Source organism: Poecilia latipinna, unplaced genomic scaffold (genome assembly GCF_001443285.1).
Source record: "Poecilia latipinna isolate Pla-1442-1.1 unplaced genomic scaffold, P_latipinna-1.0 Scaffold178, whole genome shotgun sequence".
NCBI lineage: Eukaryota > Metazoa > Chordata > Actinopteri > Cyprinodontiformes > Poeciliidae > Poecilia > Poecilia latipinna.
In genome coordinates this window covers 581,568-595,961 of record NW_015112794.1, presented here as the reverse complement: position 1 = coordinate 595,961, position 14,394 = coordinate 581,568, and the positions used below count along the sequence as shown (strand labels likewise).

At 38.0% G+C, this 14,394-nt stretch overlaps 2 protein-coding genes across 3 annotated transcripts; both read left to right on the top strand.

Annotated features, from left to right (window-relative positions):
* Positions 1 to 260: 260 nt before the first annotated feature.
* On the top strand, positions 261 to 1,844 carry ctsh (cathepsin H; the record flags this gene model as incomplete). Its single annotated transcript, XM_015030275.1, has 7 exons — positions 261 to 359; positions 449 to 504; positions 592 to 673; positions 757 to 825; positions 907 to 1,013; positions 1,338 to 1,463; positions 1,542 to 1,844. Coding segments are annotated over 7 exons (609 nt in total), but the record flags the coding sequence as incomplete, so codon positions are not given.
* A 959-nt stretch (positions 1,845 to 2,803) lies between these two features.
* Positions 2,804 to 12,427, top strand: blm (BLM RecQ like helicase). Of its 2 annotated transcripts, XM_015030328.1 has the most exons (22): positions 2,804 to 3,152; positions 3,706 to 3,766; positions 3,857 to 4,484; positions 4,591 to 4,726; positions 5,357 to 5,463; positions 5,539 to 5,653; positions 5,743 to 6,371; positions 6,639 to 6,815; positions 6,922 to 7,040; positions 7,174 to 7,287; positions 7,369 to 7,467; positions 7,568 to 7,716; positions 7,821 to 7,927; positions 8,205 to 8,365; positions 8,490 to 8,685; positions 9,365 to 9,555; positions 9,655 to 9,799; positions 9,892 to 10,091; positions 10,931 to 11,123; positions 11,198 to 11,320; positions 11,430 to 11,613; positions 12,055 to 12,427. In XM_015030328.1, the coding sequence occupies exons 1-22, from the start codon at positions 3,058 to 3,060 to the stop codon at positions 12,224 to 12,226; spliced, it is 4,101 nt and encodes a 1,366-aa protein (XP_014885814.1). In that variant the 5' UTR covers positions 2,804 to 3,057; the 3' UTR covers positions 12,227 to 12,427. The 2 variants fall into 2 exon arrangements, with proteins under 2 accessions (XP_014885814.1, XP_014885813.1); XM_015030327.1 differs by having other exon boundaries at positions 3,706 to 4,484.
* Positions 12,428 to 14,394: the final 1,967 nt, after the last annotated feature.

Below are 14,394 nucleotides of genomic sequence, written 5' to 3'. Positions count from 1 at the left end.
AATTTTAGTAATCGAGGTACTCGAATCATTCGAGGAATCGTTTCAGCCCTACTCTGAATATCACACCCTTCATCTCAGTACACATACAGTATAACAAAATAGCAACACATCCAAAACAACACCCACAAACATGACACAAGCTGATGTTCCGCATCGGTCATTCTTCTTTATTTAGACCAGAGTTTTATCAGTGAGCTGATATCACAGATAAAAATCAGTGACATCAACTTTTTATTCTTTTTTTTGGTTTGTTATCAATTATTACATTTCAGGGGGCGTGTGGAAGTTGCTGGACTTTTTCCACAACTGGCTGTTTGGAGTCCGTTACTGCTATCTCCACTGGGAAGCTCGTGCCACTGGTGACATACTTTTACTTTGTTGCCAAAACTTATATTCCTGTGCCCAGAAATAACAGTCGTGATCTAATACTGACTCTTGTATGATTCAGTCAGAACAGCAGCTGGTAGATTGCGCCCAGGATTTCAACAACCATGGATGTAATGGGTATGTGCTAGCATGTTTCCATCCACTTTTAATTCTTTCCCTGCATCAGTCATCTCTCTATAATCGAGACCCGTATTTGTCCCCTAGCGGTCTTCCCAGTCAAGCATTTGAGTACATCATGTACAACAAGGGACTGATGACAGAGAAGGATTACCCATACACAGCTGTGGTAATTTTTCAGCCGTTCTAAAAGCTGAATTTTGAAGGTGCCTGTAATGATATGATGTAACGTTTTCTCTTGGGATATTTAAGGAGGGTGTATGTTATTATGAACCATCTATGGCTGCTGCTTTTGTGAAGGAAGTGAGGAACATAACAGCGGTAAGTGACCATCGGCATCATTTTAAAAAGAAGATCTTTATGAAAGTGTAAGAAGAAAAAAGGTTTACTGTTGTTTCTCAGTACGACGAGATGGGAATGGTTGATGCTGTTGCCACTCGCAATCCTGTTAGTTTCGCCTTTGAGGTAACCAGTGACTTCATGCATTACCACCAGGGTGTGTACACCAGGTGAGAGCAAATGTAGACATGGAAGTTGTTAAAACTTAATATGAAAAACATATATCTTTGTGTTTAAGCTATGTATATTGATATTTTTCTGTAATTAGAGTAGATGAAAATGTGTCTTAAATTCTCTTACAAATGAGTAAAACGCAAAGCTAAATTCATACATCTGCTGTTTATAATTTTCCATTCGACTTTCAGTTCTTAGTGCTAAAACACAGGACTTTTATGTTAACAGAAGATATTATAATAGATTCAATTCCTCATTCCCTATAAAATCAGTCATGAGTAAAAAGTCACATGTCACTTTTGGTCTGTTCCTCCTTTCAGCACTAAATGCCACAACACAACAGATAAGGTGAATCATGCTGTGCTAGCTGTTGGCTATGGACAAGACAACGGTACCCCCTACTGGATAGTGAAGAACTCATGGGGACCTTATTGGGGCATAGACGGGTAAACCTCTTTTTTCAGTTACACAGTCCAACAATATCAATGCAGGCCTACAAAAATAACAACATTTTGCCCTCACAGGTACTTCCTTATTGAAATGGGAAAGAATATGTGTGGACTCGCTGCCTGCTCATCTTTTCCAGTGGTGTGATCTTATTACATGACATGTCTCACAAAATTAGGGCACAGTGAGCGATTTTTTTAACCATAGCAATACAATGCTATTCTCTTCATTTGATTGAAGAGTTTTAATCTCTACTAAGCCATTATTATGCAATGGATTGAATTATATTGACATTTATGTGTAATTGTGATAACTGAGCTGATCAAATTGTTGTTTATTCTTTCATACATCAAACTCAAAAATAAAATATTTTAAACTTTTGTGTGTGTTTCTTTAACCAGTTCACTGCAGATGGCAAGAGCTTTCCCAGATATGACAGGGAATTAGTTTTTCAAGACTTAACAGTTTAGATGTTGGTGCAAAATTGAAGACATTGCAGTTAAACATGTAATAATGCCTTTCTTCAAAGAAAGAAAATAAGACAAATCAGTGTACCTCCAATCGACATGAAGATGTTTTATTTCAGTTTAATTGAATCCTGGACCTTGGTGAGATAAACAATGTCAGATCATGAAAAAATTAACTAACTTAAGTCATGATACCAATTGAATCATCCAAGATTTTACACTGGCTAGGCTTTTATCATACTAGTAGATAGCAGTTTGGCATGACCTGTCATGCAGTTTAGAGGGAAAGTGCTTTTTCATGTAGTGTCAAATTGGTTTGAGTAGCTTTTTCCCTGGGTAAAAACATATATAATTTGAAAACTGCTTTTTGTGGATTGCTGTAGAGTCAACTACAAAATGTAAGTGATTGTCTCCTGTCGCTACATGCTCATCCAGGAGGAATGTTGCAAGTCAATCACTCAGTGCTGCCTGCTAGATTTCCTTTGATAGAAAACTTTCTAATCTAATTTGAATAATAAAGTGTAATGCACTGTTGATAATTTGATTAATTGGAATTTATGTGATTGAATTGAAATTAATTATATGTTGTTTTTTTGTTTTTTTTTTCCTGAAATGTGGCTTGATATAACCTGCTGTGAAATAAATGAACTGAGTTGATTTTCTAACTGAGAAACTTCTTTAAACCATCTTTTTATGTAAGCCGGGTGAAATATTTTTACATTTGAACAATCAGTTGACATCACCCCAGACTGGCTTGAAATGTGTGATTTCCAAATTACTGAAAGTCATTTTGATTGTTAAACTTGGCCCTCACATATTACGGGGATATATTGCACATCTAAAGACTACATTTCCCAGAATGCTCTTGCGCGCTCATCTTCAGCCAATGAAGATTCGTTTTATTGGTTCGGCGCAAAATCCAGTATTTTGTTGTCTTCCTGGTCCAAGAGAAGCTCAAAAGTTTGCGCCAGTTGAATGAAGATTTACAAACCAGCGGTTGGAAGAACTAAACGCGCGTGCTCCCGTCTGGTGTCGCGAGCAATGTTTAGAAAACTGAGTGCAGTTTCTTGACCAGAAGTCTTGTAGCCCCTCAGCTAACATAGGTTAGCTCAGCTTCACAACAACAATGTCCAGTCTGCCTCAAAATAATCTGAAGGAACAGCTGGCGAGACACAACAACGCTACTCACAACAAGCTGTCTCTGGCTAAACCTAAAACGGGGTAAGTGCTGTTCCTTTGCAGCAAAACGCGAAAAGAAAAAAACGCTAACAGATTTGAGCTATCAGCAGGGCTAGCTTGTATCATAGCAGTCATTTAACTTCATTTTGTCGGAAAATGCAAGCTTATCCGTTTTAAATTATAGCAAAAGGGTTAGAACTACGTTTTCCCGCTGTAAATTAAAATGTTAAAGTTGAGATCAAGATAACAGTCAAGTTACCAACTTCTGAAGAACTAAATCTGCAGCTTCTACCAAAGCAATTACAAATTTTATGTATATGTGATTTAAAAATGTCTACAAGGAATTAAAAAATCAGCAGTCCCATAAAGGCGACAAAATAAACCCTTAAAGCATATTAATTATCAGTAGGTCTGAAAATAGAAATTGAAAGTATTGAACACAAAGAAAAGCTGCATGAGAAACATACCTAAAACGAAGAAGGTAATTGTCTTTATAGTTTTCAGTTGTTAAAGCTTGATAAAAAAAAAAATACACAATATATTCCCCCTGTATCTGTATCTGCTTTTTGAATTTATTATATGTTTGCACTTTCAGGGCTTTCTCGTTCAAAAAGAAATCTTCATCGGGTACAACTAAAGTGGAGTACCCAACAAAGGTAAACAGCCCAAACATTTTGGCAAACAGGAACGTGAATGTGCTGGGGAACAGTTTGGTGACTAAATCTTCTTTAACATTTTCAAACAAGCTTGAAAGAACTCAGAAATCCAAAATCAACAACTTCTTCTCTCCAAGTACAAATTCCAAGTCCAATTTCAGCCTAGCAGGTATCTCCACTTCAACATGTGAGGAGCCCCCAGCAGATACTGGCGGTAAGGTGATTGCTGCTCCTGCTAAACCCAACAACCAGTCCTCCTGTGGTGGGAAAGGAATCGGCTCCGCAGGATTAGATTTATCTGATTTACCTGTTGACGACTGGGATGATTTTGAAGACTTTGAAACACCTGCCAAAACAAAAAACGACTCCCTCTGCTCAGAGAAATCAGCGCGGGTCACCGAGACAGTGTCATCCTCAGATGAAGAATTTCCAGAGTTCACTGGAAAACAAAGCCATGATTCTGGTCATTTAAAATCGGAGTTAAGCGAGAAGAACAGAGAACAATCTTGCATGGAGAAAGAAGAGCCGGAATCCAGAATTGGTAAGACAACAGTCTCATTAGAACCTAGTTTAGTTGACGGACTTCCAGACGATGAAGTGGAAGATACTCCTGTTAAAAGGACCAGAAGGCGCTGTCCTCCTCCACATGTCACATCTGTGTTGAGTGATAGCGATGAGGAGATCGGCACCATATCTGAACCTTCAAAGGATAAAACAGGTAAGTGGCATTCTGATTTATAATGTTCAGATATGGAGAGCCGATATAGTCTTGATAAGAACTAAAATACAACGGGTCACAGTGAGATGTTTCTTGTGCTTCTCAGATGAAAAGGGAAAATGGATTGATCCCAAAGTGATCAACCTAAACGACAACTCTGAACCTGAGGAAGATGTGGATTACATTCCTCCTTCACCTCCTCCTGATGAGACTTTTTATAGGCCTTCTTCAGCAGAGACAAGGTGGGCAAATATCATGTCACACCGCTATTGAAATGGAGTTCCCACTATAAAATTTGATTGGAAGATTCCCAGGTTTGGATAAGTAAAGATAAATATTCCTGTCCATTCTTTATTTTATTTTCTTGTCCCCCAATATGTTCACCTGTTCATTTGATCATCCTTTCATATATTTACCAGTGTGTTTGTGAATCAATTTATTGATCTACTGATCTATGTGTTCATCCACCCTCACATACAGGGGATTGAGAATAGAGTTCATTTTAATATGATAAAGTAGTTAATTTTGACAACAAAAACGTGTAGGAGCGCCGTTGCAGTTCATAATCTGATTGATTGTATTTATGCAAAAAGTTTTTCTTCTGCTCTATTAAACACTGAACAAAAATCTTGTAAGCTGCTTCAGTTTTTAAATGCTTCTTAGTTTTGAATACACTTTGTGGAGGAAAACAGAAAATAGTCATTTAAATCTCTTTAATAATTATTGTTTTAGAGAATATTCCTAGGCATTTCATCGAGATTCATTTGTTGACTTTCTTAAACTCTGTTATTGAATCCATTCCTCTGCATGTGGAACTGATCTGAGGTCTCATAAAAGTCAGTAAAATGTTTTTTTTTTTCTTGTTTTCATAGAAGAACTCACTCAGACATTGTACAGAGCAGAGACAAACTTTTCCAGTCAAACAGCCCTGCCACAACTCTGCTTGAACCTTCTAATCACCTCTCCAGTGACAAAACAAGTGAGTTTGATTTACTTGCTTTTCTGTTTCTTTTTAAAGTTTTTGTACTCAGTTTTACCTCTTTCATTCCTGCAGAGGAACAACTCTTCAGCATTATGGAGTCCATCTGTACTCTGGTCGATTCCATCCCCGAACATGAACTGATCGCTTTGACCTGTGGAAATGAACTTTTGCTGAAGAGGGCCCACAGGTTTGTTCACTTATACTCAGCAGGAGATGTGCTAATGTCTTATTTGGTTGAATCTAAGAGTGACTGCAGTCATTCCCTTTTTCTTACAGGAAGAGGATTCTTGCTTGTGGGGTTGATTCTTTGCGCATGCCGCAGCCAGACAGCACAGTGATTTCTGACACCAGCTACAAAGAAACTTTTTCCAGTTATAGTGCATCTAGTCTGACGTCCCCCAGCAGTTCCCTCTTTTTGGACACTAAGAAACCTCTGAATTCCCAAAGATCGTCAGTAATCTCTGTGGACTGTGACTCTGACTACTTAGACAGTGCCAGTTCAAAGCCCTGGAATAAGAGTGAAATCAGTATTTGCGACTCTCTGTCAGCCCAAAGCTTCACAAAACCACATTTTAGTCTCTCAGAGAAAACAAACTCCGATGTTAATGATACTGATCATTTCTCCGCCAAGAAATCGGAGCAACTCAAATCCAAAACGCCAACACATGCAATTACCACAGACTTTGAAGACGACGACTTTGATGTTGACGATTTTGATATAGATGACTTTAATGATTCTGACATCCCTGATTACTTTGATGAACCTCCGACTTCGTCTACGTGGAGTGAAAACCCAAACACTACATGTGCTGCTGTGACAAAAGGAGGACCAAACAAGGCGTCATGGGACAAGACACCATTGACTCCTGTTTCTGCTCCAAAACCTCAGAAGATTTATTCACCAGGCAAGGCAAAATGCAACCAGTATTTCAAGTGAAATATATGAATATCTTCACTTGGAAAAACAAATTTCTTTCTTTCCCAAAAATATTAAAATTAGTACTTTTACATTTGGTCACTAGATGGCAGTAAGTTACACTGGAGAAGTACTTTTATCAGCCTCTGAACAAACTGTAATATATCTTGTTGCACTAATCCAATATTATATAATCTTTATTTTTTTACAGGACACAGCATATGTTCTTATTTAACATCTTTCTCATAATTTTTAGAGCCCAACTTCAAAAACCCAGCTCACGATCGCTTCCGAGGCTTTAACTTCCCTCATTCGCAGGAGATGATGAAGATTTTTCATAAACGTTTTGGACTCCATCAGTTCAGATTTAATCAGCTGGAAGCGATTAATGCCGCTTTGCTGGGAGAAGATGCATTTGTTTTGATGCCAACAGGTTGGTTTGAGCAGACTTCTGCTATATTTAACAAACATTGCTCTTAAAATTTAACCAGTTTTTAGTAAGATGAACCTCTTTTCTCACTTTGGTGTGCTTTTTATAGGAGGGGGTAAAAGTTTGTGCTACCAGCTGCCTGCCTGTCTCTCACCTGGAGTGACTGTTGTTGTTTCTCCGCTTAAGTCGCTTATTGTTGACCAGATCCAGAAACTCACCACTCTAGATGTGAGTATTTTGTCAGGCACCAGTTGAATTTTTTTTGCATTGAATATAAAATTAGATAAGTTGTTGTAATATTTAGTCTACTTCGCCACACACAATGAAATATATAGTAAATTAACTTCTACCTAAATTTCAGATTCCAGCAACAAGTCTGTCTGGTGATAAAAGTGACAGCGAGGCAGGGAGGATTTATATGCAGCTCTCCCGCAAAGACCCAATCATTAAACTGCTGTATGTCACACCTGAAAAGGTGAGTTTTAGTGATTTGTGTTTGTAAAAGTATGAATTTTATTTATATCCTGACATTTGGTGGTTTTCTTTTTCCTTGAAGGTGAGTGCAAGCAACAGGTTGATCTCTGCTCTGCAGAATCTGTATGAGCGAGGCCTTCTAGCCCGCTTTGTCATCGATGAGGCACATTGTGTCAGTCAGGTATGCTGCTGCACTTGTGTCTGTGTATATACAGACAACTACGCTTAAATATTTTTAAGGAACCTCAATGAACCATAAAATTATTCCCATGTTTTTCAAGTGGGGTCATGATTTTCGTCCAGACTACAAGAAGTTGCATGAACTGCGTCAGAAGTTTCCCAACATACCAATGATGGCCCTGACGGCTACCGCCACCCCCCGTGTGCAAAAAGACATCCTCAACCAGCTAAACATGAGTAAACCGCAAGTGTATGTGTTCATTTTTCAGACCGCATCACTTATTTATGGCGGCAATTCCGAACGCCGACCTCGGATAGCCAGGAGTGACTGCATGCTTTCTGTTTGTTTTTCAGATTCACCATGAGTTTCAACAGAACAAACCTCAAGTACGCCGTTTTGCCCAAGAAACCCAAAAAGGTTGACGAGGACTGCATCAGCTGGATCAAGAAGCACTACCCACGTAAATAATTGAGTCTCTTTCCGATTCTGGCGCTATTTTTGGAACCCTGTTGTTACTGCAAGGTTAAAAATTCAACTATATGTGATGACTTGAGGGCAGCAATAACAGTCTACTGAGGGGGGAAAAAAGTTGTCTGGCTGTAAAGACAGGATTTTTTTTTTTTTTTTTGTCAGTGTAGAAGTAATGTTTTAATTATTTTGTATTATCATTACTCCAGTTTTGCTGAAATACATAACAGCACTTTTCCTGTTTTGTTTTCTTTTTCTCATTCTGGCAGGAGACTCTGGCATTGTATACTGCTTGTCTCGTAATGACTGCGATGCCCTGGCAGAGAGTCTGAAGAGAGCAGGGATACAGGCACTGTCATACCACGCCGGACTGAGCGATGGCGACAGAGAATATGTGCAGAGCAAATGGATCAATCAGGACGGTTGTCAGGTCAGATCACAACTCGTGGAGATTCCCAGTTAAACGTTAAAAGATTTGGGAACTGCTAACTCCACCTGCTGATGGATGCTGAGGCTGCCTACTGATTGGGTTTGTTTGCTCTTTTGTCCCCCAGGTCATTTGTGCCACAATAGCCTTTGGTATGGGTATAGACAAGCCTGATGTGCGCTACGTGATCCACGCCAGTCTGCCCAAATCAATGGAGGGTTACTACCAGGAGTCCGGAAGAGCCGGCAGAGATGGAGAGATCTCCCACTGCATTCTGTTTTATTCCTATACTGATGTCCACCGCATCAAAAGGATCATCAGCAGTATGTAACAAAAAAAAATAAATAAATAAAACTGTACTTATTATGAGGCATGAACTGCTTACCAGAATCAAGATTAGACCAAAGTTTTAAATAATCAGTCTCAAAACTTCACTAAAACCTTTGGCAGGTTCTGAATTGTTTTCTGTCATGTCCTCCAAGCCTATGGTGATATGACGCATTTCTACTACAAATAAGAGAGAGCAAATCTCATTTTAAAAATTCACAATATTTTTTTTTTAAACTATAATTGACACGCTATGTCAATGCTAAAGAAACCAGTTGCAGACAGGTTGACAAATAATTTAATAGATTATTATACTTGTGTTACTGTACAAGCACCTAAATGCCAAAAAGGGGACAGTATTCCACAAAATGAGCACTCCAAAGCTTAAGCCAAAAAGAAATCCCTATTATATAATATGACACTTGCAATAAGGAACTAGGTTGCTTTGTTATTATTGGGAATATTGGTTTTAATAGATCCAAATTTGATACTGTTATTTCTACTTATGGCTTGATTAACCGTACATGCCAACCTGTTGCAAAATAAATACCGTCAACTCATGGTCCCAAATAGTACTAAAACTGTTGTTTGTTGTTTTGAATGTCTCTTAGTTTTGAGGGAGATTTGTAATGTTCTCCCCTTCAGTAGTTTCTCGTTGTTCTTTTGTCATCACAGTGGACCGAGAAGGCGACAAACACGCCAAGACAACTCATTTCAACAACCTCCATAGCATGGTGCACTTCTGTGAGAACGTGATGGAGTGCAGAAGGATTCAACTTCTCGCCTACTTTGGAGAACTGAAGTTCAACAGAAACTTCTGTAAAGACCATCCGGACGTCAGCTGTGATAACTGCGCCAAACCCAATGTAGGAACTGTTTTTTTTTGTGTTTTTTTGTTTTTTTTCTGTTGAGATTGGTTTGTAAACCTTACCCAAATGATTGAATGTTGTTCATTTTTTATGCAGGAATACAAACTGAGGAAGGTGACCGACGATGTGAATAAGATTGTGAGGTTTGTCCAGGAGAACTGTGAGAAAGTTGGAGCACGGTTTGGAAAGACACCCCAGCAAAACCGACTGACACTGAACATGCTGGTGGACATATTTATAGGTAAACACTTTTATTTCCTGCAGTAAAACTAGTATTTAAAAAAAGTACAATATTTACTATACACCTCCTGTTTTGAAACATATCTTGTCCAGGGGCTAAATCTGCCAAAATACAGACAGGAATGTTTGGGATGGGAGCCGCTTACTCTCGCCACAATGCAGACCGTCTCTTCAAGAAGCTGGTTCTAGATAATGTTCTGGTCGAGGATCTCTACATCACCAACAATGGCCAAGCCGTGTCTTACATTTCTGCTGGACCAAAAGCAATGAACATACTGTCCGGTCACATGGAGGTAACTGGTCAGTCGTCAAGTTACACAACAGAGCTGATTAGGAAATAGTCTTAAGGCGAGGCTTAATTTTTTTTAAACTAATAGCATAAAAATTTGAAAGAGATGGTCCAGGAAAGAAGAAAAACTTCACTTGGATAGTGTGGTGAGATATTAAGTATTCGCTGCTGCAGATAATTATTTTTGAGTAAACTTACAGGAGGAACATGAGGAGAAAACAATTATAAACTTATGTAATAAAATAATCTAAGAATGACAGCTGATGTTTTATACTGACAAAGACATGAGAAAATAAAAACTGCAGCAGATTTGTTGCTGCAAAGCTGGAACGGTCTGACGTAGCGGTCGTATGAGCCGTGCTGTCTTCATCCCTGAGCCTTGGGTTGTTCCTTCCAGGAAGCCAATATTATTATTGTGTCATAAATAATTAAAACACATAAACTGATACACATATAGCTAACTCTCTAGGGAAAGTATGAGTGTTCAGTCATTTTTGCGTTTCCAATAGGTGACCAAAAAATACAACTTCAAAATGTCTTTTTCAAGGAAATTGCCAGATTTCTGTTTACAACAATAAACAATCTTTCTGCACAGTTACACAACACAGTTATTCAAATACTGTGTGATGGTGCCTTTCTGTTTTGAAGAGGCATGTTTTATTTTGTTATATGTTAAAAAATACATCCAGATCCATTTCAGATTTCAGTATTAACTCATCTTAGGTAATTGCTACATTTTGGTGCCCAACTGCACTTTGCAGAGTTAGGACAAAGTGTGACCTGTTGTCCTTATCTTATTTATTGGTGAATAAATCAACAGTCTTCCATACTGGTCTTATTTAGGTGGAGTTCTATGAGACGGAGAGCGCGTCCAGCATCAGGAAACAGAGAGCTGCTGTGAAGAGCATCTCCAAGAGAGAGGAAATGGTTCAGAATTGTCTGAAGGAGCTGATAGATCTGTGCAAGCAGCTGGGCAAAGCGTTTGGCCTTCACTATTACAACATCTTCTCCACTGCTGCCTTGAAGAAGATATCTGGTAATTTATGAGACTGTGTATCAGATAATTGGATTTGAAGTGAATTTTATAACTTTCTTCTTTCCCACGTCCAGAGAAACTTTCTTCCGATCCGGAGGTTCTTTTACAAATTGATGGAGTGACGGAGGACAAACTGGAGAAGTATGGAGCTGAAGTCATTAAGGTTCTTCAGAAATACTCTGAATGGCAGCTACCTGGTAGGAGGACATGCATCTTCATTATTCCAAGATTTTTTTTTACGTGCGTGTCTGTGGTATACACTGTTGTGATTTTTCTTTTTTCCCTCCCCCCTCCCCCCCACCGTAGTGGATGAGCAGACTGAAAGTGATGGAAATTGCTGGATAGACACAAGACGCACAGAAGATGACGATACAGAGTCCTCCACCTATTTCAGCAACCAGTCTGCTCGAGGACAAAAGAGGAAGAAAGGTCCTTTCTTCAAGTATTCTAAGAAGAAAGCATACGGCAACCAAGGCTATTCTTCTAAAGGGTATGTAGAGTCATAGTCTCATTACCAAAAGTAATCACCACCTCCCAGGTTTCTTCTGGGGTTTTCTTTGTTCATTTTAAGTATTTCAGATCATCAGACAAATTTTATATTCATCAAGATAACCCAATTAAATATAGAAAGTAGTTTATCTACCTTGGTTTGGATAAAGTTGTTCACAGTCTGAAGTGATGACCACCAGGCAATGACAGTGGCAGAGTGAATCGAACCGGCAACCTACCAATTGCAGGACGAACTCCTACCGCCATCGTCACCATCATCCCCTCTGCTTATCTCTGTTTGATTCATATTTGGTGGTCTGAAACACTTCACATGTGACAAAAAAGCTAAAAGTAGCTGCAATCTGTTTGGTTGAAGGAAGGCAATTGAAGTTTCCTTTTCTGATGTCTGTTTTTTCTCTTTTCTTTGTCGCTGTGGATGTAGCCGTGGCTTTGGCTACAATAAATCGTCCTCCGGCTCCAGGGGTGGCTCCCAGAGTTCGGGTCGGGGGTCTACGAGTTCTGCAGCAGGCAAAAAACTAGGATTCCTGTCTGCCCCCACTCCTCAAAGCAACCAGCGGCCGTTTTTAAAGCCAACCTATTCTCACTTCAGCTAAGTGGGGTTTTGCTCTCAATCTCTCAAATGTTCAGCTAGTTTAGAGTTTAACACAAATCTTTAATGTAAGAGCTATACGTTGTAATTCTGTACTGCTAGTGAAATGTTTTCTGTGTTGTAACCGTTGTAAATTGATGCATGTAAATTTTGCGAGCTCAATGACTCAATCTTTAATGTTTTTTGTAATAAACAGATTTTCTATAAATATATCTCCAAGTTGTATTTTGCTTGTCGGAAAGAGGATTCTGAACACATGAACCACAACGACAGACACTTTTTTTTGTTTTGTTTTTGTTTTTCTTTATTTCAAGTTTGAATAGTTTCCTTTAATGGCACCAGATACAGGGACTATTGGGGAGAAACAATATTTTATACTGACTTGTACAGAAGCTTTCCTACAGTACAAACATGGGTTTGGAATGGATCAGACGAAACAAGAACTGGATTTGGCACATGGATTTTTAGAAGATTTACATGTTTTAAATATTTAACATAATTTAATTTAACATAATCTCCAATCGAAGGAAAAAAAAAAAAAAGGCAAACCACAAATCGCACCACCAGACACGTTAACGCACATATTCTGACATGTATGCGCCGTAGTGTGGGGGATTTCTACCGGGAGTAACGGAGGCAGAAAGCAGAGCTGGATTTAAAGTTATGGCAAGTTTCATTATTTGTGATGTGCAACATGACTTGCCAGGATTAAATATGAAAATTAGGTTAACAATTAAGTTGATTTATTCTGCTCACTATTTATACAGTATGCAGAATAAATCAACTTAATTGTAAAGAAAATCAGTTGAACCTCTTACGTGCCTGAGATGGTGTAAGGAAGAAAAAAAACAACTAAAAATCTCATTTTTCAGCAGTTAATGTGAAATGAGTACTTAATCTTTCAGTGCAAAAGAAATAAAATGAAATAAAACACTGCTTCAAGTACTGATGACCCTATTTTCTTTATAAATTACAGACAAGAAAATATATTGATCATAGTTGCACATCTGACCAAACCTACACTCATCTCCCGTTAAAGAGAATAAAAGCAAATGAAAAAAAATTACATGTAAACATGAAATAGGACATACATGTTGAACGCAAAACCAAGATGGGATCTGAGCGTCCCCCAAGATTATGTTTAGCATTTTTAGAAACTGTTGTCCTTTTTCTTCTCACCATAAAAATAGAGAAAGATGCAGAGATCTGTTGCTGAAAGCAACTCTGTTCTTTCATTTCAGCCACTTTGGTTACTGTAAGATGCAGGCACAAGGAGCAACAGTCAATAAAACAGAAATAGACAGCAGAACAAACATCAACTCAAGAAGTGTTAGAAAATGTTATCTTGCTCAATACAGCCGTAACTTTGCAGGTCACTGTCAGAGTAAGCCCAGCAGCAGTTTTGTATGTGCTTATTTCAAGAAAGTGACATGAGTGAGATATGAAACATTATTCAACTCTTTATTTCTGTGCATCTCACCGTTTGCTCCTAGAGCTGGTTTATTGCTCCTAGAATAATGCTGCCTTAAAAAGAAAAAAAGAATGTTGCATGTTTGGAGACCACTAAAGCTACATAATGCTGATAGATGTCCAGAAAATACCTGCACATACTTCAAAAAAATGTTTCATAACAACAATATGGCTGGGTGAAGAAGCATGGAATTCCAAAAGTGCCACTAGGTAATACATAAAAGTTGATCTAATAAATGTTTATATATTTAACAACGATAAATATAAAAATAAATGATTGAGATAGTTAATTCAAATATTATGTTCTATTCCAAATTTATAATTAAGTATTAAATCAATTTTCTGAACAACACTGGTTTCTGACCAATTAAAAATGACAGCAGTGTCAGTTCTGATCTTTGACAGAGTAAAGTTGACAGAACATCTAAATAACTCTAAAATTAAATGTGCTTTTATTAATAATTTTAAAAATAAGTGGCAAATTTAAACACTTATTGATGTCATAGATTATGTATTTGCTTTGAATTTGAAATGAGTGACATTTAAAAATATATATTTATTTATGCAATAGTGACATTTCTGGAATTCCATGAGGGAGTAATAAACAACATATAATCGTACACATAAAAAACAACTTTTTCTAATATTCTGAAATGTGTGCTTTATCTGTACTTCATAATTATGCTGAAATAATAATAATAA